Source organism: Lates calcarifer, unplaced genomic scaffold (genome assembly GCF_001640805.2).
Source record: "Lates calcarifer isolate ASB-BC8 unplaced genomic scaffold, TLL_Latcal_v3 _unitig_387_quiver_2015, whole genome shotgun sequence".
Classification (NCBI taxonomy): Eukaryota; Metazoa; Chordata; class Actinopteri; family Centropomidae; genus Lates; species Lates calcarifer.
This window is the reverse complement of record NW_026116585.1, coordinates 1-24,804: the sequence shown is the minus strand read 5'-3', so window position 1 is coordinate 24,804 and position 24,804 is coordinate 1. Positions and strand designations below refer to the sequence as shown.

The following is a 24,804-nucleotide window of genomic DNA, read 5'->3' as shown; positions in this document are numbered from 1 at the left end:
CAGCTGTCACCCATATGTGGAGTGTGGGTGCTGTGTTTTTTTTTTTTGTTTTTTTTTAACATTGCTGACAAGGCTTCCTGTTCCAGTTTGTCCTCAGCCCTTGGTCACTCCCTGCATGTGACAGTCTGTATTACTGTATGTTCTACAGTGACATGTGTCCTGCGTGCAGTGATACTTGAACTTTGACCAGACAGAGAGGTGTAGGTTTGTGTATTGACTATTTCTAGCTCTAGCCGAAATAAATATCTCAAATTTGGGTTGCCGTTTAGATAAATAAGCATGGATATGAGTTTTGTAAGCAGCTTGTCCTGGCAAAATAGTCTCAGCAGGTCATTAAAAAACATGGAATCAGGTTTTGCCTTCTTCAAAGGGATATCAGTTCTTTCTTAGTCCAGTTTCTGTTAATCCTCACAGTTTGCACAGAAAATCAAACACATAAGTCACGTGTTAGTTTCAAGATTTCTTAGTCGTTCTCCCTGTCTGAGCACACATTGCAATATATTTGCATGGTTATCACCAGGTACACAGATGATTCTGAAACCTGAACTGCCACACACACACTCATACAGACACACACAAGCACACACAGTGGTGATTACACATACCATCCCTTTTTTTTTTTTTTTTTAGTTACCTCAGTGACCCTGTTTCTCCTACCGTACTTGTACTTGAGGGAGCTCAAAGTCTTTTTCCCCTTTTATTGTTCCTCATTCTCATCTTTATGGAATGAACCTTTTGCCATTTTCTTTTCCTTCTTTTTTTTCCTCTTTAAATGAAAATCGTCTCTTGCATATTTGACTTCTCCTCTGTCTCTCTCTCTCTGCACTGTATGCTATGCTGTGGTGGGGGCCTGCTACCTTTCTTCTCTTGTGCTAAGGTGTTGTTTCTGTTGTTGATTCAGCTGAGGGTAAAAGGGGATGATAACCCAGCAGATCAGGAGCTGCCCATAGACAGCTGGCTTATTACCCAAGGAATGGTGAGGACTCCATCCTCAGTGTGTCCTCCTACCCCACCCCACCCCCTTATGTCCACCCCATCACCCGTGCTCTCAACCCTCCTCCGACATCATCCATAATCCTCATGAGCTGCGCTTCATTTTTTCCAGTCTCATCTCACTGCTCTGCCCTGGAATGCTCAAAGAGGACCAGACGTTTTCTCCTTAAGAACATCCACCTCCATATCTAGTCCAGACGTTATACTCTAGTGTTGGGCAATATGACAATACAGTGAGGTGTTAAAGATTCATCGGCTGGTGCTAAGTTCACCGTGCTGTTTCTGCTGACGTAGCCATCTTTTAAACACCAGTTTTATTGGTTATATTAAGCCATTGAAGGCAAATAAATAAACTGAACAGTTTTATGGCAATACTGAATTTGATGAGGTGTGTTTTTAATTCTCTACATAAGCCAAAAACACTTTCTTCTCCACTTATTTCATTTACAAGCAGTTGAATTTCCACAAAATTAACCATCTGTGATATAACATTTTATCCATATTGCTCACCTCTATTGTATTTTATTGATATGGGCACTAAACATTATACCCATTAGTCTCACTGGTCCCCAGGGGCATCCACCAGCTAGACCCATCTCTTAACAGTCACACACTAAAACACCGGAGGAGTACAGATACTTATACTACACAGCAAAGTCATATCAACAGTGATGAACACTGTCAAAGTGCTCATAACATGCGGTGTCATCCAAGCATAAAAAAGCAAGAGAATGAATGGTTTGCTGTGTAGTGGTGAGTATTTGTCAGCTGTTCTCTAACAGTCTGTGGATCTTAGATAATACATTAGATGTTATTAATGACCACCTCACACGTCTCACTCTAAACAGAAATAGATCAACTAACAGATGAGTAGATGTAAGAGTATAACAATTAAGTTGCTGTCATGACTGAATGTTTGAATATTGAGGATTACACTCTGAACTTTGATCAGTGTGATTCCTGTGAGTCACGAGTCAGGGGCAGACTTCTCTACATTTTCTCCCTCTTTCACAAAGCTGCATGCGTTTTTTAAAATCTTCTGTGAATGACTTTCACTGCCACACCGCCTTGGCCTACTTTTTGATTTGCTCCTTCACTGCGTCAACTGTGATCTCATGAGGAAACCCCACCAGTGTTTTTGTAGTATATAACAGGGCCTCAGGAAAAGGGTTTTTTGTTCTCTGAGTTTAACTTTGATATCAGGTCGACATCAACAGTGGACTTTGATTCATCACATAGGCAGTGAAAGGATGTGGAGGACCAGATTTTTAAGTATCGTGTATGAACTTGATGCCTTTTCTTCTTTTGTAAACAAGTAACTTTCTTAATTTCCCTAATTGTGGCTCCTTGTGGATGGACTTAAAGTTTCTTTAGCCACGATAAAAATTCCCTTTTTTCCCCTTCCCCAGCAGTCCTGATCGTTTGATGCCGGACACCTACATAAACACAAATACGCACCATCCACTCTAACATGGCTTCCATCATCACAGTCACTGCACGCCACGCAGCGTGGCTCATGCTCCGTGTGCCCCGTGTGGTGTGTGTGCTCCACGTATGTGTGTGTGTATGCCGTGGGATTGCCCTGCCTCTCGACGGTCCCTGTGCTTTCAGCTTTTCCCATCCAATCAATCTCTTAATCACGTTCTAGCGATTTGCTAATTAACTAATGATGTGGAATAATTAACACTGCTGTGTGACATTAGTCGGCAGCTGTTAAGCCATGTCAGCGCTACAGAACTAATGAGAACAATACACAACCTGGGAACTCCTGTTCTTGTAGAAGACAGCTGAGCAGCAGATTGTTGCACTTGATAAAACAGTAAGAGCACAGAGTCGAGAGCGGCTGAGTGTTGGCACAGCAAATTTTCTTTTTGTTCTCATTTTGATTTGTTTTACTTTTATCATCATCCTCCCTTCTGAGCCTTTGGTGATTCCTATTCTTGTTATTTTTGTGTGTACGTGTGTGTGTTACAATTTTTGTTTTTTGTTGTCGGGGTTGGGTGTCTTTCTGTTGTGTGGCTTTGGTGCTGCCCGGTTGGTTTGTCCATGGCTTTGCTCCATAGATCCCCGTATCGCAGTCCTCTGTCATGGATGACATAGAGGAGTGGCTCTGTGCTGACGTGGTGAGACTTCTTTACCTTGATTTACATCTTCTTCTCTTCTCTCTCTCTTTCTCTCCTACCCTGGTTTTTTTATTTTGTTTTGTGTTGTTTTCTTAAATAGCACATTTCATCCATCCATCTCATGTACTTGATACATTAACGTTTACTTTTCTTTTAACATCACGTCCTTTCATTCACTGTCATCTAATTTATTTCCACCAATGACTGACATATAACAGTTTACTGTGAGGTCTGGCTTTCATACGCTAACATGGCGCTATTGATAATCGAGTTTAAACAGATGATATGATCTTACTTAACATATGCATGTGAAGGTTGTGGGCTCAAGAAGGCTTCTGTAAAACTTTTTTGAAGGATGCATGACTGATGGATCCTTCATGAGCGACCTTGTATGGATTTGTTTGTTTTACAGGCATTTGAGCTGTTAACACTTTTGTACATCAGCTTATTTCTGTTTTTTAAAAGAAAACAACTCAGTTGATAATGGTTTCTGCCAGTGTGTATATATTATCTTTTATTTCTTTTCATCTTAATAGAAAGGGGATGCTGCTGAGGAGGGGGTGACCAGTGAAGGTACAGTCTCTGATCAAAGTTAATTGGAAACAGTTGTATATGTTCCACTAACTCAAATGCGCAACTCAAGTGTTAACTCAAGTGTTCTCCCCTCCACTAATTAATTTATATAACACCGATAAGCCTTCAATTGTACACGACTTTGAGACAAATCAATTTGTGTCTTTCAGAGTTTGATAAGTTCCTTGAGGAGCGGGCGAAGGCAGCCGACACCCTGCCATCTCCCCCCGGAGCTAACCCCGCTCACCCAGCCCGAGCCCCTGGTGGCTCCCACAAGAAAGCCGAACGGACGGAAGATGCCCTCTTTGCCTTGTAGACTGTTCTTGGAGAACCTTGATGTCTCTCCAGGGCATCTAGAGGTCTTCGCCCTAAATGATCCCCCCCCAAACAGTCCCTAGAGTCCCATTTCATCGCTGACTGGCAGTGCTGCAGCAAGTGATTTCCACCTCCTTGTCATTCTCATGCCACAGTGTTGCTCTAATATACAGAGGTCCAACATGTGTACCGCGCACTACTGTGTTGCGTTTAACTATATATGGGTGTATTAATCTGTTAGTGTGGGGTGTATTACTCACAGCCCTGCATCTCATTTGTAACACTCCACCAAAGGAAGACAACCAAGCGTGTCTGATGTGGTATATTACTGCAAAACTGATGGAAAATTTCACTGCATTGAGTCAGTATGGAAGCACACAATTTGGACCATATCGTGCTGTTTTACTACATTCAGCTGTTTGCTAATTTATGCATTTATTGTTATAATGGTTTGTTCTGTACTATGTACTAGCACTGTGGTTATGGTCGGTCCATGCATTTTTTTCTACTCCAGTCAGAGTTCTAGTCATGCTTGTAAAACTTAAACATGTGGAATGGCAACATGTGTTAGTACCTAGTTTGCCTGAGGCGGTGTTATGTTAACAGGCAAATTTTGCTAACTGGGAATATAATAGCTAAAGTATAGCTAATTGTGATGAGTGTATGCCAGCATTCCTTTAACCAAAGGGATTAAAAAACAAAACTAACTAAAAAGCACTAGTTAAGATTCTCTGCTATGTATTTTGAATGGCTAAGGGGAAGGAACATGCCCATCGAATATCTCCCATTGATCTTTTCAGTCCTCTGAAAAGCTACAACAAATTAACTGATAGAAATATGATCTTGAACAACTGCAAAACACGTTTAACCATTCCAAAGACTATTAAGGCTTTAAGGACCTACTCGCACTTAACGTTACCTGTTGAACAATAATCACGTTTGTGTGTTAAAAAATGTTAAGGGATCGTGAACATTTTCCTTCCCCTGCTATGATTGATGTCTGCACTTTGAAGCAAAAACAAATCTGTATTTTGTCCTTTTGTGTTTACAAGATGGTTACTATTTTTCTAGGGGATGGGAAATGGTCTTTAGATTGACTTCATTTTGCACATAACTTTTCTAACTGTAGTTGTGGCGCTTGTTCACACAGACGTGGATGGATGAACTGTCAAATTTATGACTGCAAACTTTGAAGCGTATTAGAAATTGCAGAGATGCAAGACAAAATATGGCATTTAAATTATCAGCATTACTTAGCGCTGGCATCATAACTGACTAAAAGACATAAAGTATAGCTTAGAATAATGCGCTGTTATAAAAGGATGTATTTATATAGGTAGGTCTTCATTTACTCTATACTATGTAATCTATATACCTCAAAATACAGGAATGTTAGTTTCTGTATCTGTTTAAAATGTATTGGCTCATATTAATATCCAGAAGGCAGAGAGGTTTATGTATTATTTGATCCCCTGATTGTATTTTTATAGATCATGTAAGAAGAAGAAAACACGTTTGTACCCTTGTACCACTTCATCTTTTTTGTGGCTCAGACTGAAGCATGCAGCAAACAAACACAAATGTTAATGTATTTTCATTCTGGTATGATTCATCTGCTCTTGTTGGAGCTGCTGCCAAGGATTTCTGTGATTGACTGATTGCAGCAGAGTAGCTCTGACTGGAGTTTGCCTTTGGTGTATGTGAGATCACACTGAAACAAAAAGTAGTCCTGTTTTCATTCCAGCTCTTTTGCTGATACTCTGGTTTGTCTTAACATTGCTCTTAAAAGATTTTTTATTTTGCTTTCAATCCAATTAAGACCAAAAGCCTTGTCAATCAGAGGCAGTCCGTTTGACACTCCTCCCCAGTTGTAAAAGCCTAATCAAACTTACTTGTTTAATAATCTGTTGTCAGTATAGACCTTCCACTGGAGGGAAGTTATTTGTCTCTATGTAATCATTATGATTAAATATCTAAATGTATATTAGTTGAGAAAAATTAATGATTAATGCTTAATTAGCTTTAACTTTCTTTAATGCAGTATGGTTACATATGGTTAAATAGGTTCATTATGGTTGCCAGGTAACTGTATTAGCATAGCATCAAATTTACAATCAACCATTTGTGTAATTTTTGAAAAACTTTAACCATGCAGGCTGAACAAAGACGATTACTAAAAAGGAGATCCTTTAAAAGGGAACTTTTTCTGTGATTGTGCGTTACTTATCTCGCTATCTGTAACAGAGTGTATTGTGTTACTTGCTTTTATGAAGCTTAAGTCCTGATAGCAACATGTATTCCTCGAAATTGTGGCTATCTCAGAATGGTTACTGAATGTCTTTTAATACTGACGAGGCAGAGTGTTAAGTTAATACATTGTGGACACGGGAAAGAGGCTTGTTTTCTGTTGGTGGGTGTCCCATGTCTGTTTGGCTGTGCCGTCTGCTGCCATTACTAATGGTCAGATTTTTTTGTTTGACCTAATGCACGTATGTAACTGCCCAATAAAACACTAGCAATGTGTGACCTCTACCTCACAACTGTTTGTGGTTATTTTACAGTTAAGGATTGTGTGACAACATCTTGCTTCTTCTTTTGCAGGTGCTGATGCAACCCAGGCTCAATCTTGCACTGCACTGGTCATTCATTTTCACATGAGCCTCTCGCCCCCTCCCATATGGTGGTTAATGGGCACTTCATCTATTCTGCTGCGACAGCCTAACACGCGGAAAATGTAAACAAACTCTGCTCACACACAGTTTTTATATAAGTTATTCTTTTTTGCCCCTGTAAGTTACCTGTTGTGTATCATCAACAGGTTTCCAAAATCTAGCAAGCAAATGAACAGGACCGGCACCTTTATACAAACACACCCTATCACTGACAATAGAAGGCTTGTTGACAGGCTTTGAATATTACTATGCTCCCCCCATACTGACAACAACTTTGTAGTGCTTCTCTAGGTCACTGACCTATTTCCCCACATTGCCTCTGTGGTGCTCCCCTTTGTGTTCATGCCGACAGTGTGCTCACATTATAGTTCTGCTTAGGCTGATGCTGATCTGAAACAAAGTTTGCATTGCCCATGTTTTACTGGAAGCTAAATTAAATTAAAAATAACTTTACTGAGTGAATGGGTGTGGGTTGTTTTGTTTGTTTGTGTAAAGATTTCATCGCCCAAAAATTACACTTCGCCTCCCTTTTTTAAAAAAAATTATTTTTGCCCACCTACATCCTTCCAGATTACCTCCCTGTTGCTGCCACCACAGTTTCAAGAGAGAAACACATGATGTAATCACTAGGCCCAGTTATGTGACGTCAGATCACCCCACTCGGTTCCTGAGCTTCCCATTGGACGATTTCTCTGGTTCTACAGGAGGAGCCGCGGCTCCGAGTCAAACAAACTTGGCTTTCAGTTATCCACGCCCGCTCGGCTCTGATTGGCTTTTGGGGGCAAGCCCACAATAAACACATCCACGCTGTTTCCCTAAGAAAAAAAAGGGTTGGGGAAATATATTCTTGATATCAATGTGGCAGGTACATAAGTGGAATAAATAGCTCTGATTAAATTGAATTAATTAGGACATTACATTTGTACTCAGTAGACATATTTTATGGTACTTTCCAGATGGATCCACATAGGCATCCTGGGGCCATTATATCAGTATTGCACTGATGGTCATGTTTCTCTGTGCACTGTCATACAACATTATGGCCAAATACTCCACATGCTGTCACAACTTCAGTCAAACAATCAAAACAACCCCGAGAAACAGGGACGTGGGAAATCCCATTCAAACACGGTGATTGGCTGAACGGCCTGTCAATCATCATCGGCTGGGTGGGTTTGTTCGGCCGTCGCCGTAAGCACGTTAGTGATGACTGAATGAGCCTCAGTGTTTGGCTTGGTTTGACAAGTTTCCCTGCACGACCATGGCGGTGGGAGAGAGTTGTTAGTTGTCACACAGGTAGAGAGTTGCAGCTCCCTCTGTGCGTGTTTCAGGTACACTTCTTGGCACTAGGCGCTTCGGCAAATGTAGGGACGTGAGAAGTGTCCGATTTTTTCTCTTCTGAGCGATTCGACAGCCAGCAAAGTCTACACTGGGAAGACAGACACGAGAGCAAAGATGAACAGCCTATCCTTTGACGATCCCTCGTTGGATAATCTGGATCCTACACTGTCGCTCAATGACCCCAGCGATATTGACACGGCTCTCTTAAGCGACATTGATGGTAAGAGAATATAACGGTGGCTGTTAGCTAACCTTGTCGCGTTTAACGTTTGCTAAACAGCAATAACACTGCTTGTTACCATACGTGTGTGTTTCACTTATCCATTTGACTCGTTTCTTATGTCCTACATCTAATATTTACCTCATTTCTACTACTAATTGACAATGGCAGTGACAAATTTACAGGTTTTATCTCATAGTGCACCTTCCACCAGTTAGCCAGATTAGCTAACATCAACCATTTAGCTAGCTGGTACTCTTCGGAGGTTAATGGTGTTCTTATTAGACGTTCACAGTATTATTTCTTTCACTATCAGAGCTCACTATCATAATCCTATTGTACCATAAGACTAACTGGTTATTAAAGCGGGTTTGATAGGCTAATAGATGAAGCTAACACGCTGCTAAATGGTGGTGAGTGCGCCCCGCCCCCAGCCTGCTCCACAGACAGGGGTTACTGTCGTTCATTCCTCTTTGCTGGGTTCACCGTGCCTCAGTTGACCGCGTGCACAATTTTGTTGTATTATTTTAGATTTAAATAATGGATAAGATAATTTATCGTTATAACCGTGTGCCCTGTTGACACCTTTCCTCTGTTATTCTTGTTTTCTGTAAGACGCACGGTGCTTTATGTCTGCATTAATATACTGTTTTGATTAAAGCGGTGGGCATGTATAAAAATTGTAGTCGCAGTTCATTTGTGTGTGTGCTATGGCCTCATTCTCATTAGGGCCCGAGCAACGAGTTGCGTGGGCCCAACGGGGCCATGCAACGAGTTGCAAGGACCCTCTTGTTTTCGGTCTGTTTATTATTATTATTATTATTATTATTATTATTATTATTATTTTTTTTCTTCTTTTTCCGCCTCTTAGATCGGCTTTTTGAGGGCCTTAACATGCGTGAAAACTTACCAAAATTTGCAGACGCGTCAGGCACGGCGAAAAATTTAATAATTTAGGGGTCTTGAGCATGGGCGTGGTAAAATGCCCTCGGTAGCGCCACCTACATTTTTAAACGGAACAGCCCCTCAAGCCCGTTGCGCCTAAAAATCTGAAAATCTGCACACATATGTAACATCCCATGACGCACCAAAAAGTCTCTTGGAGCCATATTCTAAACCCAACAGAAAGTATTTTTATTTTGACCGGAAGGTGAAAAAATTGTGTGTTTTTGGCCATTTCCAGGGGTCGCTTGAACGCGAACTAGTCCTAGACGCATTATCCGATTGACTTCAAAACTTAATAGTATGTTCTTAAGACATAGACGATGTTAAATTGCGGCAGATTTTGAGTTTTTGTTCAAGGGCGTGGAAGTTATGGCCCCTCAAAGTTCGATTACTCGCCACGAAACAGGAAGTTGCTTTATTTTTGCTATATTTCGGCCATACTTTGTCCAAACTGCATCAAACTTTACAGGATTGTTAATGGTACCTATCTGCACACATCCATATGTCAATATTCATACAATTGTTGTAGCGCCACCTATTTATAGCAGGAAATGACATATTTTATAGTGTGATGTCCAGTTTCTAGACGGGTGACCAGATTCACTTCAAATGTTGTCAGCCCCTCCTTGACAATTTTTGGAAGACTGGCTCCGAAAATTGTGAGTTTGGGTCGAAGCGTGTGCCGGTTCTGGCCCGTCAAAGTTCGGAAACCCAACTTCCTGTTTGAAACCTCAGATTTTGGGGTAACTTCCTGTTGCGACTCTCTACTTTATCCTACAGATGGAGCCATTGTATTACTCTTTGATGGGTTTTTGGAAGGGGGTCTCTGTGTGTGTGTGTCTGTGTGTGTGTGTTTGAGGGGGGAGGGGAAGAGGAGTTGATTGAGTCTGTGAGAAGCTGCCACAGGGAGGTTACAGTCAAGAGAGCCATGAGCTGTCACAGATGATGAGTTCTGAAAAATATTATCACAGAAAATAATTAGCATAAAAGCTTTTATTTTAAATTTGTTGCAACAAATTCAGGTTTCTTACAGCATTTTCCTTATTGAAAACTAAATTCTACCTGAAATGTATCAATAAAAATCTTCTTTTGCAGTTAATGTCACCAGTTTATAGTTTAGTTTTAATAGCATTCCCTGTCACTGATGTGCCTTTAATTATCGGTTCTATCAGGGATCATTTATGTGTTTATCTTACGGGGGTGAGCCACCTCACAGGTTGGTTATATTACCTGTTGACCTCAGCTCAGTGAGCTAAGACAATGTTTAATGCAGTGTTTTTTCTGATATGAAAATGGATATTATTCAGCACATCTAACCTCAGCAGGCCCCTCTTCAGAAACTCATATCTGCAGATGTCAAAGCTGGCTCAAAAAATTAAACTGGCTTCAAATTAATTTTAAGGAATTGTAGGTTATTTTGAATTCATGTAATCTTTCTCCATCACCCTTTCTGTTTCTTTCCATCTCTCTACTCATCTTCTCCCATATGTCTCCCCTTGACCAAAGCTGAGCGTGGATTGATGCTGTCTTTACAGTTTGGTTTTGATCAGTTAGGAAATTTCACACGGGGTCAGCTGATTTTTTCGTGTTACTCAGTGTACGGCGACAGGAAAAGTGCACTAGGTCCACGGGCGTCGAGGTGAACCAGCTGAATATAAGCCACTCAAGTTGACGACAAGTGCATTGAAAAGTAAAAGCTGCTGGCCTTTACCTTTTCTTTGTCAAAGCGCCTGTTCGGCAAGTAGTTAGTAAAGTAATATTTTCAGCCTTGTCCACAGTCTCATAACATGTTTAACAGGAAGCACAGCACGCTGGTTAAGCTCATGGCAAACTGTTACTAACAGCTAAAATGAAAGCTTGTCTGTATATAGTCTAACTGGTTAGTTTGTCACTAATCTCCAAATTTTGCAAATTGCTATAAACTTCACTCTCTTAAACCAGTAACAGTCTGAGCTGGACTGATAGGGGTCTGTATGGATAAAGATAAAATCCTAATGATACCCATCCCTACAGCTGGTTAGTGGCTTCGCCCTGACTTTAGGCAGATGAGATATTCACTGTTCAAATAACTTCATTATAAGCCTTGTTTAAGCATAAATGATTTATATATGCACCCAATAACAGAACTTAAAAAAATGCTTTTGCTCAAAGCTCAAAGCTTTTAAACTCAAGTTAAAACTGAGTTTTATCTCCTTTTGGGAGGGGGTATCTGTGTGTGTGTGTGTGTGTGTGTGTGTGTGTGTGTGTGTTTGTGTTTGTGTTTGAGGGGGGAGGGGAAGAGGAGTTGATTGAGTCTGTGAGAAGCTGCCACAGGGAGGTTACAGTCAAGAGAGCCAAGAGCTGTCACAGATGATGAGCTCTGAAAAATATTATCACAGAAAATAATTAGCGTAAAAGCTTTTATTTTAAATTTTTACATCTCGGAAGTGTGAACTGTTACGCCAGCGTGTGCCCTGCGACCTGCGTTGACCCCGCGGTTGCCGGGGTCCCGCGGTCGCCGCTCCCCCGACGGGCGCCGGGTGCGAGGGCCCGTTCAACGCTGCTCGCAGCTTTAATTACTCATGTAATTGTTGGAATGTATAGACAGCAGTAGATTATTAGACACATTATCAATGGTGTAATATTTTCCGTTTTCTGTATCTTAGAATATGTAATGGCTAATATGTTTTTACGATAACACTTAACATGTATATGAGATAAACTGCACTGCGTAAACAGTAGCCGGTAACGCACATCCTGCAGCCGTGCTCGCCATTTTCCTATTTTTGACCGACAGTAACCCTCGGTGATGGTGCTCGATGGTAACCTCGTGTGAAGCTACAGACAGCGCTCCCTCTCTTTCCTGTCTTGGGCTGATCGGCATAGCAAGTCTCTGAGACGCGCTCTGATTGGTCAAGAGCGATCACCTCATACAAAAACACTAGTTTACAAATCCAGGCTGCTGCGTTTCACTGCAGACACAACATACACTCACAGAGAGTCATTTTTTTTTTTTTTACAATATCAGTTTTCACATTAAACCACAGAAGTTTAAGTGGAAAAAATAACATTTTGGAATATTTTAGATTTTATGTTGAGATCATGCAAATAGGAACCTATGAGTACTCAATAGTTGTGAGATCATGAGATCAAGTTAGTTTTATATATGTGGCAGCTGTCTGCTCATTCTTGGTCGTGCTTTGGCCCACAGCTGTAGGAATACTATAAATAGCTTGACTGCACATGGGTTGATGAACTTTAAATGTACACAGTCAGTATATGTGTACCTGGTGCTTGGTGTGTTTTCCATAACAGTTTGCTTTGCATGCAAGGTTTCAATGTATTTGCACTGTGTCAGCACAGACTATGAATAGGGTTGATCCCTCCAGATCCAGTTTTGGTTGTCATTAAACCATGATTCTAATTCATTTAATATTTTTTGAGTCTGAAAAAAAAATGTGTTGAGAAAAAAAAACAAAAACCTGCCTTTATTTTTAGTTTTAAGTTGCCACAAACAATCATTTGCTATAAATCATTAACTATTGTTAGAGTGCATTTTAAATTTTTTTTTTTTTTTTTTTTTTTTTTTTTTTTTGGCCATATCACTACTGTATTTTGTGGGCTTAATTTTGAGTGTTATCTCTGATCTGTCATATGCATGTGTACAGTGTGCATGTGGGTTGATGCATGGGTAACCAGCTCCACTTATTTACTTAGAAGTTCAAGTTCAGATAATTGTCATTTTTCCACATATGTATGTCGGTGTGAAGAAAATGGAAATGTTGTTCCTGGAGGATTGCAGTACAGTATAATATAGATGTTTAAGGACAATTAAAGTTCTTTCAGGAATCAACAGGCCAAACTGAAAATGTTTCTCAGCAAATCCCCAGTTCTTCTAAAGTAGTCATTCAGAACTGCACCTGGTACCCAGAGCTACCTTAGAGGCTTTGTTAATTTCCCAGTGTTTTATATATATTATATATATGCATATATTTTTCTAATTGGTCAATGACAATGATGGTGGTTCTGACTTCTCTTCCTCTTCCTCTTCAGATATGTTACAGCTCATCAACAACCAGGACATGGAGTTTGGAGGACTCTTTGATAACCCTCCATACACAGGGCCCCCTCCCACCCAAGAGCTTCCTGGTTTGACCCAGTCTATCACCTCAGCTGCCCCTCCAGCCACCACCACCACACCCTCACCTTCATCCTCCTCTTCCATCCTAAGCAGTAGCCCCCACCTGGATGCGCTCCTGGGACCCCCCATCACCCGCAGCTCTTCCACTCCAGACAAGGCCTTCCAGCCTCCCACTTTCCAGCAGTCCCCCTTGGCCCAGGTACCCAGCTCCACCCCACGGCAGCAGCCAGCCTCCCCGCAGCAGGCTCAGACCCTCAGACAGCCTCAGGTGGAACAGCCCCAACCCATTCTCAGCCCAACTGCACCGGCCCAGGCAGCTTCACCCCATGGCTCACCGGGACCGAGCCCGGTGTTCAGCTCCACGCCACAGGCTCTCTTCACCTCGCCTGCACCCCAGACTCCACTTCAGGCCCAGCCACAGACACAGACACAGACACAACTTCAGGCCCAGGCTCAGCCCCAACAAGCCCGGACCAACTACAGCAACCAGAACAACTACACGGGTAAGCACTCTTTGATGGTGAGGAGGGGTTATTCTAGTGGCTATGTTGTTGTCTGTTATAGAGTATAGAAATTCGGCAGAAGGGATTTTTGGGGTAAATGATCCAAATGAAAGGCTTTAAAATGGATTTTGATATTTTAACATGGGTTATTGTAGTCTTCCATTAAGCTGTGACAGGTGTCTTGGCTTTGCATGTCTGTCATTGGATCAATCCAATAGCCATTATGTATTCTGCCTGCTTCACTGAATACAGTGTCCTCCATCAGTAAGGTTCCGGTTTCTCTTTATCTTAATCCTCTCAGGTATTTTTTTAAATGTCTTTCAGTAGCATGGTTCAACCAGAAAAAGGTTAAAACTAACAACTTTGTTTATTATGGGTTTTTAAGGGTCTTAGATTTGATTACAGCTGGCAAAGCAAACTGCTGATGCCTCATAGCACATATTTGCAATGTAAAAAACTGGATGAAAATTGCTTTTAAAGAACACATAAATGCCTTTTTTATATTATCAGTGTCAACTCTTCAACAATCCCTCTCAACAATGTTTGTATAGAGTGTTTTCCTTTGTGCATTGCTGCTTTATTGAGTCTTGAAATGCAGGGTCCTTACGACTCCTGTGCTTTTTATGATGGCACAGGGCATGGTCCGCAAACCAACTTTAATTCACAGTGTTGTGTTCAAACCCAACAACCACTTACTGACATCCAGTAAACAAGAATGTAGAACAGCATCTATTCAAAGAGGTAGGAATTTATAGAAATCAAGAACAAAAATGCATATATAGCTTGTGCTGCGATTTGCTGTATAAATGGATGCTGTTTAATATTGACATTTGAAGTGTGCATTCTTTCCTTGTGTGCTAAATGTTAACAGGCTTAAATTTTGACAGCTACCTATTGTGCACACTTTCAACTAAAATAGTTAATTTGTTTTAAATGAATCACAGCACCAGGGCCAACATAGTTCAAAGCTGATTTTGTTTCTGTGCATGTCTGGCTTTAGAAATCTCTCACAAATGAAACTCCAGTACCTGGCAAGGTGGTTCTTCATGTGTATTACATTTCCCAAGCTGGGACATTAGGTTATTCAACCTCAGCTGATCGCATGTCCAAGTCCTAATCTAATAGACTTTGCTCAGCAGTGTGAGAGTCTGAGCTAAATGAAAATGCTTTGTCTGGGCAACACCCATTGTACATGTACAGGGCAGTATAGTGTGCTATATTTGAATATCTGTGTTTGTTTACAGCTGTAAAACCTGAGACGGACACCTCATTGTTGCCGTTAGTTTTAGTGGAAGAAAATCAGTCAATGCTTCTAAATTTTCTTAGATGCAATAAATTTTTATTACTCCTTGAGAAAATTCCCCAACCCCTTGTACTGAGACGTTATTGCAATCATTAGCCCAGTTGGAGCTGATAAGAAATACAAGGTGACACACATTGAATGTTGCTTATTTCTAATGAGATTGCAGTTCACTTTTTTGCCTACAAAACCATAGACAATGGCTCACTCAGTGTCGTAGTACCAATTCAGGGTTAGTACAAATACAGGTGTAGACATAATAAGCTTTGCTGTTTGAAAAAAAAAAAAAATAATATTGTTCCACAAACTGCCAAAGAATATTGGACTTATTTGATGTGGCTTTTTAAAGCTGATATTGGCTGATACCATATACTGACACAATGTATTGGTTGGTCTATAATTTCTTTTTCTATAAATTACTATAAAATGACAGTAGAGGTTGGTTGTTTGAATATTGGAAACTGATGTGACTCAAATGAATGAAATGTTCAAATGACTAACAGGAAGTCAACGCCAGTTTAAAAGGACACTGAGATATTTTTTTTGTCTGCATGAAAGAACCATAATTCTCACTTGCTGCAGTAATTAGGTGAGAACAATTTGGCAATTATTTAATCCTCTGTAGAATTTCCTGTTTAACTTGTTTATTGGATTTCTGAAATTTAATTGTGTGCTTGTAAAAAAGTACTTGATGACATGGATTGCTGTCATGGATACTTCATTCATACTTAAGACTGAAAACAATCCCTGTTGCGTGACTGTTTTCCAGCTGGCAGCCCCGGCAACGTGAGCCAACCCGCCACCAGTTTGCCATCCTCACCTCCAAGTGTTCAGCCAGTGGCCATCCAGACTCAGCTCCAAGGGCTGACCACCACCTCCTCTCTGCTGGCCACGTCAGCAAGCCCACCTGTTCAAACCATCGCGCCCCATGTGCAGCAAGTACCCGTAAGTGTTAGAGGCCGACATGTGTATGAGCTTGAATGGGCTCGCACGAACAAAATTAATGCAATGTTGTCAGTGTTTGTTTGTTATGGACTTCTGTGTGCTTCTCAGGTGCTGCTGCAGCCCCAGTTCATCAAGGCTGAGTCTCTGCTGCTGACCACTCTCAAGCATGACCCCTGCATGGTCACCACTGTGGCCTCTCCCACATCCCTGGCCACAACCACCACCCCAGTACAGAGCACTTCACTGCAGGTAGGCATCTTTCCAGCCACTGATGAAGTAAAGAAACAAAGAGTTGATACAGACTTTATCTTAGATGCCACAAGTATGATAAGAATGTGATTAATGAGCAGCTTCCCAACCCCCTCGTCCCCATCCTGTTTACCTCCCCCAGGCTTTCATGGGCGGTGGCACCATCCTGACCACGGTGCCGGTCATGGTGGACACTGAGAAGCTGCCTATCAACCGCATTGCCATCAGCAGTAAGCCGGCCGGCCAGCCCCACAAGGGTGAGAAACGCACTGCTCACAACGCCATCGAGAAGCGCTACCGCTCTTCCATCAATGACAAAATCGTGGAGCTCAAAGACCTGGTGGCTGGTACTGAGGCCAAGGTAAGAAAGGTCTAATACTTTGGAATTTCCTCTGTATAGTATTAGTTTTCAGTTTTCATTTATTATTTTTTCTTTTTTTTTCTTAGCTCAACAAGTCTGCAGTGCTGAGAAAAGCCATTGACTACATCCGTTACCTGCAGCAGGCTAATCAGAAACTCAAACAGGAGAACATGGCTCTTAAAATGGCAGCTCAGAAAAACAGTATGTGCTTAAAGCTTTTCTCTCTTCTTTATTTCTTGACAGTTTCTCTACAGTTTATTTCACTCCATTGAAAGTAAGTCATTCAGTTGACCTTTTGTGATGAGGTCTATTGATAGCTCCTGTTATCCTGAAATGACAAATGTGAAAATGGTCCTCTATAGCCTTTAAGAAAGTGGAGTTTTCTTTTGTACTGCTGATTGACCATCTAACTGCTCTCCTCATCCTCCCTCTCCTCTTTCCTCAGAGTCGCTCAAGGACCTGGTTGCCATGGAGGTAGATGGACAGTCTGATGTGAAGAACGAGCTGCCCACCCCCCCAGCTTCAGATGTGGGCTCCCCGACTTCTTTCTCACACTGTGGCAGTGACTCAGAGCCCGACAGCCCGATGGGGGAAGACACAAAGGTATGCAGCTCTCAGTGAACCTGCTAAGCCGCAGTCTGAATAGTAGAGGTTGATATTCAGTGTTTCATATTAGATGAAGGGTTAGGTCCATGTTTTTTCCCAGCAAACTGTTGAAATTTCCTCAAGGAAGACATTGAATCCTTCTTGCCCATGTATTAAAAGTTGACTTAATTACCAAAATGCCATAATCTTAGTGCTTAAAGTCTGTTTTATGCCTCTGCATTTAAATGGAATGGTAGCTCTGTACACACAGAGAGTAAACATGAAGTAGTTTGAAGAAAGGCTCAGAAAACTATGAGGAAAAAATTTAGTTTCTGTCTTTGTCTATATGTTTTTGTCACGTTGATGATGCTGTGCAAATGAAGCCTCTTTGTATCCAAGATTTTTTTAAACACCCATTTATCTTTTTGGTTTCTCTTCAATGTGCCAGCCGAATGTGGGCATGTTGGACGGATCGGCAGCAGGCGGTAGTGCTGGCGGCATGTTAGACCGTTCCCGCATGGCGCTGTGCGCCTTCACCTTCCTTTTCCTCTCTCTCAACCCTCTGGCAGCTCTGCTGTGTTCATCTGGCAGCAGCTCAGCTGGAAGCACCGCAGCCACCACCACCCATCACGCAGGCAGGAGCGTTCTGGGTGTGCATATTGCTGGTATGGAGGGTGCTTTTGCTGAATGCTAAATGCTGAAACAGCTTTGATTGCATATAATGTTTTTTGAGATACGAAACCATTGCATACAATAAATTCTTTCCTGTTGAATGACATAAATGTGTGTCATCCATAGCGGACTCATGGGGTTGGATGGACTGGATGCTACCAACTATACTTGTATGGCTACTCAATGGTATTCTGGTGTCTGGAGTTCTGATCCGTCTCTTGGTGTATGGAGAACCTGTAACCAGACCACACTCTGGATCCTCTGTTCTGTTCTGGAGGCACCGCAAGCAGGCTGACCTGGACCTGGCTAGAGTATGTTTTTTGTATCGATATATATGAGACATGTGATTTTCATTTCATTCAAATGAGTGACTTTTCATCTGTTCTACCTCGTCATCACTAATCTCTTTTACCCTCCCCAGGGGGATTTTGCTCAGGCTAGTCAGAACCTGTGGACCTGTCTTAAGGCTCTCGGTCGTCCCTTACCCACCTCTCAGTTGGACCTGGCTTGTGCTGCTTTGTGGTCTCTGCTAAGATTCTGCCTCCAGCGCCTCTGGGTGGGCCGCTGGCTGGCTGCCAGAGCTGGAGGGCTGCGATCCGACCGCCCCCTGCAGGAAGATGCCTGCAAGAGCAGCCGTGATGCTGCCCTAGTTTACCACCGCCTGCACCAGCTTCATATGACAGGTTGGTTGGTGGGAAAAACCCTGTGTCTAAATTAAATCATTGTGGTAGACTGAACACAGTTGGGTGACATATTGAGCAGACAAAATCTCAGGTGATTAAAGATTAACTCAGCCCTCCTTTTTGACTCTAAGGGTCAGCTTACATTGATTCAGTGCCAGTAAAAGGTTTAGACTAAGGTTGCAAAATCAATCCGCTCAAGTATCAGACCACTTTGTCTCTTTTTTGGGAATTATTACATCACTATTGTTCTGTGTAAAGTAGTATATTAAATAAATGGTAATTTTACTTGTCTTCTGTTTGTGCGTTCAGGTAAATTGAATGGTAGCCACCTGTCCGCAGTGCACATGGCTTTAAGTGCAGTGAACCTGGCAGAGTGTTCTGGCTCCTGTCTGCCTGTAGCCACTCTGGCTGAGGTCTACGTCTCTGCAGCTCTACGGGTCAAAGCCAGCCTGCCAAGGATCCTCCATTTCACCTCTGTAAGTCCCCATAGTTTGCACATGCACAAGCTTCTTACTCATCCTGTAGAAAACACTCGAACAGCAAATAGTTTTGAGTGGACGTTTGGTTCATTCGTGATTTATACTTAATTTACTGATTCATTGATGACCCTGGGACTTAGCAATTTGAAATAAACTGAACTACACTGAACCAAATCATCATTAGTGAACTATAAGCTGTGTAATTCTGTCCACATTCCAGTTATATAAGAAGTGAGAGAACAGAAATTAACTGAGCGCTTTGTTTTTTCTTTTTCCTTGACAGCGTGTGTTCCTGAGCAGTGCCCGGCAGGCGTGCCTATCCTCCAGTGGCAGCGTACCTCCAGCCATGCAGTGGCTCTGTCACCCACTAGGTCACCGCTTCTTTGTGGATGGGGATTGGGCTATTCGCAGCACTCCTAAAGAAAGCATCTACAGCCAGGCTGGCAATACTGGTCAGTGTATGCAAAACTGACACACTGTAACTGAATTGCTGAAGTCCTGAAGCCCACACCTCTGATATATGTGCATTTCTCATGTCATAATGGTTCTCTTACAGTGGATCCTCTGGCCCAGGTGACTCAGGCGTTCAGAGAGCACCTCTTGGAGAAGGCTCTGTACTGTGTCGCCCAGCCTCACGGAGAGAAAAGTTCCAGCCAGGGCGAGGGGTAAGAAAACAAAGCACATGTCCAAATAACCATCTTTTTGATACTGTTCACCCCACTGAGAAGTTTTATGCCATCATGGTTTGTTTACTATTTGACACAATTTAGAATAGAATAGATACAAATAGGGGAACAAGAAGAATAAGGATAGCATAATGGACCATAAAAAGTAAACTGATCCATTTAAAAATGCCTTTGGTAATAATCTATTTAAAATTGTTGTTGTATTTTGGCAGCAAAGTAACCATTCACTGTGTGTGTTCCTCCACAGGGAGTATGCTGATGCCCTGGAGTACCTCCAGCTGCTGATTAGCGCATCAGATGCAGCCGGTGCCACATCCCAGTCCTTTGCGATCGGCTCCAACATGGCCACTGTGACTGGTAGGCTTCTATGGCAGCTGTCATTTCTGTTAACAACACATTTATTCGTCTGTTTTATATATGAGAAGATAGAAAACCCACAATTGTAAGGACATTTTTATCTTGTATATTCTAGAAAACTTTAAGTATTTTTAATTAATTAACATCAGTGGCAACTATATAGCAGCAGATTTTAACTCACTGCCCGAAATCAGCCTCTAAAACTTTGGCAGCTGAGCACTTACTGATTGAAACTACTTTTGTAGCTTGAGTCTATCAACACATTCAAGTGTAGATTTGCACTCCTTCCTTCATTACTACTTATCTACTTCTGGCGGTATTGCAGTTGCTTCTCCTGCATCTTTTCTTCACCTGCCCCGACTGTTCGATTACCTTTAATGTGCTTGCAAAATAAGAAACCGTGAGATAAAGTTCATTTTTACACTATTGAGATTGAGTAGCTTGATTTCCACTGGGCTGACTTCCACCCTCCCACCGCTTGGCTTTGTCCTCACTGATCACTGATCTGAGTGAAAGGGGGCTAGGTGAAAGGGAGGCATCCGCTAGATTGCTTCATCTATCTTCAGCGGCTGTCAAATCGGTGATCACCTTGAGAGGAGGGAGGGAGAGGGAGGGAAGGGAGGCTGTGCAGGGATTTTAATAGGAGACTTTTCTTGGCAGAGCCTCAGGTTGCTCACACACAGCGTTAGAAGTCTGTGTGTGTGTGTGTGTGTGTGTGTTAAATGGAGTAGTTTTCCCTCATGTGGGAGTTGTCAAAATGGCTGCTCTCTCTCAGCATGTTGTGACTATGCCAGAGGGGAGAAACAGATTGATTCAGAGGTCAAAATACAGACAGCAGCTGTCTGTGTGTGTGTCTGTGTGCATGTGTGTGTTTGTGTGCACTCTCATGCATGTTAAATGTGAAAGTGGGCAGTGGGGGGATTCAAATATTTGCATGTTTGTTTGTCTGCGGGTGTCTCGCCTTTGACTCGTTTTGTTCCAACTTCCAGGCTGTGACCCCCACTCCAAGTGGTGGTCCTCGGTCGCCGTGGTGATCATCAACTGGCTCCAAGGAGACGACGCTGCGGCGGAGAGACTGTATCCGACTGTTGAGCACCTGCCCCGCAGTTTGCAGAACGCAGAGTAAGTTGGACATAAACACACTGGGACTTCAACAGCTAGCTGAAGAGCGTGTTGAATAACCCTCGTCTGCTGATGCCAAGCAGAGGACACACACACACTTCCACTACTTTAACCTGTGTCCTCTCGTCTCTGCCCCCCCCCCGCTCTGTCAGGAGTCTTCTGCCCAAGGCGTGTCTGAACACATTCAGGGCAGTCCGGGCTCTGCTGTCCAAGCCAGAAAACTGCCAGTTGAGTCTGAGCTACAGCGACAAGGCCAGCGCCCTGCTCCGAGACAGCCTCAACCTAGGACCACACTGCCACAGCTCCAGTTTAGACAAGGTGCATACACACACACACAAAGCACTTGCAGATTTGTGCGCATAAAAGTCATGTTGATGTTTATTATTCCTATGAGGGAAATTTTGAGAAGGCGACAGCATCTGCATTAAAAAAAAAAAACACACACACACACACACACACAAACACAAACGCTCACAGTGACAGATGTGCCCACACATGTGCGTGTATAAAACTGTAAACACAGGAAATTGCCTACGCATAATCACTCAAGTATACACACAGACGCACACATACTCTTTTCACAATACAAAGCCACACACACACACACCCCTCAGCCACAGACAGCGAATTCCCCCCACAGCAAATTCCCACTCTGTGATACGGCGGTGTCCTACCCTCTGGCGTTCAGCAGATGGTGATGCTGGTGGATAGGTAGCTCACAGTGTGTGCATGTCTACGGCCAGAGCTGTAGTGCATTGTAGTTGCATTGCATGTGTGTCTCAGCGGAGTGCAATGTACCTGCAGTGCAACACAGAGCTGGGCCACTAACAGCAGAACACACACACAGTGAGCAGTGAAATTGTCCTTCACCCTTGAGTAGAGCTCTGTTGTAGTTAGTGCTGGGCAGCGTCTCTGTGTATTAATCTGCTATCATTTCAAACTTACTATGCTTGTTAAATCATGATATGTAGTCTTATTGTGTAAAGTAATTACTGAGTCAGATTTTTCCCAGAGATATGTCTGAAATATTTGGGAATGCCACTTGAGAAAAGGCTAGTTTTACTCAGCATTTTTCTATTGTTCATCATCTCATTTTTCAATATGAAAAACACATATTCTTGCATTAATGTCTCCGTCCTAATCCTGCTCATCTCCCTCCAGGTCATCCAGTTGCTCTTATGTGATCTGCTCTTGGTAATGAGGACCAACGTGTGGCGTCTGCAGCAGCAAGGGGCTGGTCCTGCAGGGTCTGGGCCGGTGGGTACCAGCGGCCCGCCGCGGGGGTCCACCAGGCCTCCCCGCCGGAGCTCCAAGGCTTTCAGCAAGATCTCAGTTCCCTGCGCAAACTGGCGCACAGCCTTCAGACCTGCAATGCGAAGAGTATGTACAACAGTGTTAGTCCACTATGTTGTTACATTACAGAACTTGAGCTCATGCATTTTGTGGTAACTTACTGCAAGCAAGTAGTCTCAATAGTAGTTATCTGCAGTCCACATCTTAACATTGCTATACATTAGGCATTATCTGACATGTCTACAGGTGGGTTAGGGTTGTACAGACAGACCCTTCTCAGTCATTTTGGTGATGCATTTTCATGCCAACACATAGTCGAACTTTTATTTCGTCTAGACTCTTAATTCCTCTTAGTCTTACACAGCAGCAGACAGCATGGATACGCTTTGAGTGACACACACTAAGGGAATTATTAAAACAAGATGAATGCACCAACGCAGCTTTGTGTAGGTGTATTTGTATTGTCAGACACTTAAAACCATAACTCGTTAGATGCTTCCTTAAAATGGTCTTAAACCCACATGCATTAGATCGACATGCAGGCATTAAGATATGCTGCACATACTTTGAGTGACAACAGCATGTAGAATTCAAAACACAAATGCAACACATGAAGAGAGAAGCACTTAGCATATAAACATACACATACTTCCTCTTCACATATTTGCAGGCAGTCCACAGTACAATTCTCCGTGGAAATTAGCTGGGAGGTGTTGAAACACACATACACAGACACACACACACACACACACACACACCCCTGAGGCAAGTGTTTAGCAGCGTTGTTCACAAGGCTTCAAAGTCTCTCTGAGGTAGAGCTGAACATTCTGTATGAGTCATCACCGCTCGCTCTCCTCCTCCTCCTCCTCCTCCTCCTCCTCCTCCTCTCCCTCCTCTCATCCTCCTCCTCCGCTGCCTCTCTCATCTCTCTCCCTCCCCTCCATCTCTTTCCAGTTGTTCCTCCATGAAGCTACAGCCAGGCTGATGGCGGGGGCCAGTCCCACTCGCACGCATCAGCTCCTGGATCGCTCGCTGCGACGCAGAGCAACACCCGGAGCCAAGACAGGTGTGTGTGGACGCTGATCTTTATTTTTCAACCTCTCAGACCAAGTAATTCTGTCTTTAGACAGCAGTGTTTCATTAGTGTTTGCTGCTCTTGAGATTTTGAATGTGCACTATTATTTATTTCCTGTATTTTTGTGAAGATCTTAATTAGTTTGTGTGTTGGTTTTGCTGTCAATGTGTTGCCTATCAAACCTTTTTTTTTCCTTTTCCACTGAGATGTTGTGGGAAAGTATGAGATGCTCTGATAGGATAATCACAACTTTACATTGTTTTTTCAGTTAAATAGTAGTAAAAAGCTCTAATTAGGTAGTATTAAAGTAGGTTGCAAAAAAAGTCTTACTGATAAACCTTAATGATAGAGGCAACTCTTCTCTAAGCATTAATTTTTAGATTTATTTTTTTCTTGCAGTGTTTTTAATAAAAGTTGTAGAGAGCAGAGAGAATGGCTGTAATCAGTGGCTCTAATCAGCCTCTCATCTATTTTGCCCAATTGTTCACTGCACTAAATCCCATCAGTAATTAAACAAGAACAAGAAGTCTGATTGGCTGTTGGTGGCTGATGACATCCAAAAGCTCCCCCGAAATAGCACGGTAACAACGTTCGTTTGTTTTGTTTTGTTTTTTTTTCTGTGCGTGCAGAGGAGTGTGAGACGCGACCGGCCAGCGGGAGCAGGCGGAGGCTGTGATGCTGGCGTGCCGCTACCTTCCTCCCTCCTTTCTGTCGGCTCCCGGCCAAAGGGTGGGCATGTTGGCTGATGCGGCCCGCACCCTGGAGAAGCTGGGAGACAAGAGAACCCTGCACGACTGCCAGCAAATGATCATCAAGCTGGGCAGCGGCACCACCGTCACCAACAGCTAGAGAGAGAGGGAAGGGGAGGCGGGGAGGGGCTGAGAGACATGCATGGACACTGTATATAGAAACATCTCTGACATACAGAAACAGACAGACACATGAAATATGTTCTCACAGACACACAACCATACAGTCTGGCATTTTTGGCGTGCAGCTACTGAACAGATTTATCAAACTATACAGATTCATATCATCTTGACAGGATTTTCCTCATGGACTGTCCCTCCCACCACCCCAACCCCACATCAGAAGGCACTTATAGAGTTCACACTGTTATTGCTACGGATTATTATCAGAATATAGGATGCATTTTTCTCTCTTAGCGAGCTAATTTCCCCCCATGAGATTG

The 24,804-nt window shown here is 42.7% G+C and overlaps 2 protein-coding genes across 2 annotated transcripts; both read left to right on the top strand.

Annotated features, from left to right (window-relative positions):
• Positions 1 to 890: 890 nt before the first annotated feature.
• Positions 891 to 6,536, top strand: LOC108894858 (TOM1-like protein 2). The gene is made up of 4 exons (XM_018693482.2): positions 891 to 976; positions 3,057 to 3,116; positions 3,653 to 3,689; positions 3,860 to 6,536. The coding sequence occupies exons 1-4, from the start codon at positions 974 to 976 to the stop codon at positions 4,003 to 4,005; spliced, it is 246 nt and encodes an 81-aa protein (XP_018548998.1). The 5' UTR covers positions 891 to 973; the 3' UTR covers positions 4,006 to 6,536.
• Positions 6,537 to 7,878: 1,342 nt separating this feature from the next.
• Positions 7,879 to 24,793, top strand: LOC108894857 (sterol regulatory element-binding protein 1-like). The gene is given in 22 exon segments (XM_018693480.2): positions 7,879 to 8,237; positions 13,215 to 13,805; positions 15,875 to 16,050; positions 16,159 to 16,299; positions 16,442 to 16,660; positions 16,747 to 16,861; positions 17,106 to 17,263; positions 17,694 to 17,910; positions 18,044 to 18,228; positions 18,339 to 18,600; positions 18,910 to 19,076; positions 19,363 to 19,531; positions 19,636 to 19,744; positions 20,013 to 20,122; positions 21,112 to 21,244; positions 21,397 to 21,562; positions 22,406 to 22,522; positions 22,525 to 22,602; positions 22,604 to 22,624; positions 23,492 to 23,603; positions 24,242 to 24,259; positions 24,262 to 24,793. Coding segments are annotated over 22 exon segments (3,570 nt in total). The 5' UTR covers positions 7,879 to 8,131; the 3' UTR covers positions 24,462 to 24,793.
• The last annotated feature ends 11 nt before the right edge of the window (positions 24,794 to 24,804 follow it).

Coding starts and splice junctions, on each gene's coding strand:
- LOC108894858 (XM_018693482.2), top strand. Junction 3,117..3,652: donor AGTGGCTCTGTGCTGACGTG/GTGAGACTTCTT, acceptor TCATCTTAATAG/AAAGGGGATGCTGCTGAGGA. Junction 3,690..3,859: donor GGAGGGGGTGACCAGTGAAG/GTACAGTCTCTG, acceptor TGTGTCTTTCAG/AGTTTGATAAGTTCCTTGAG.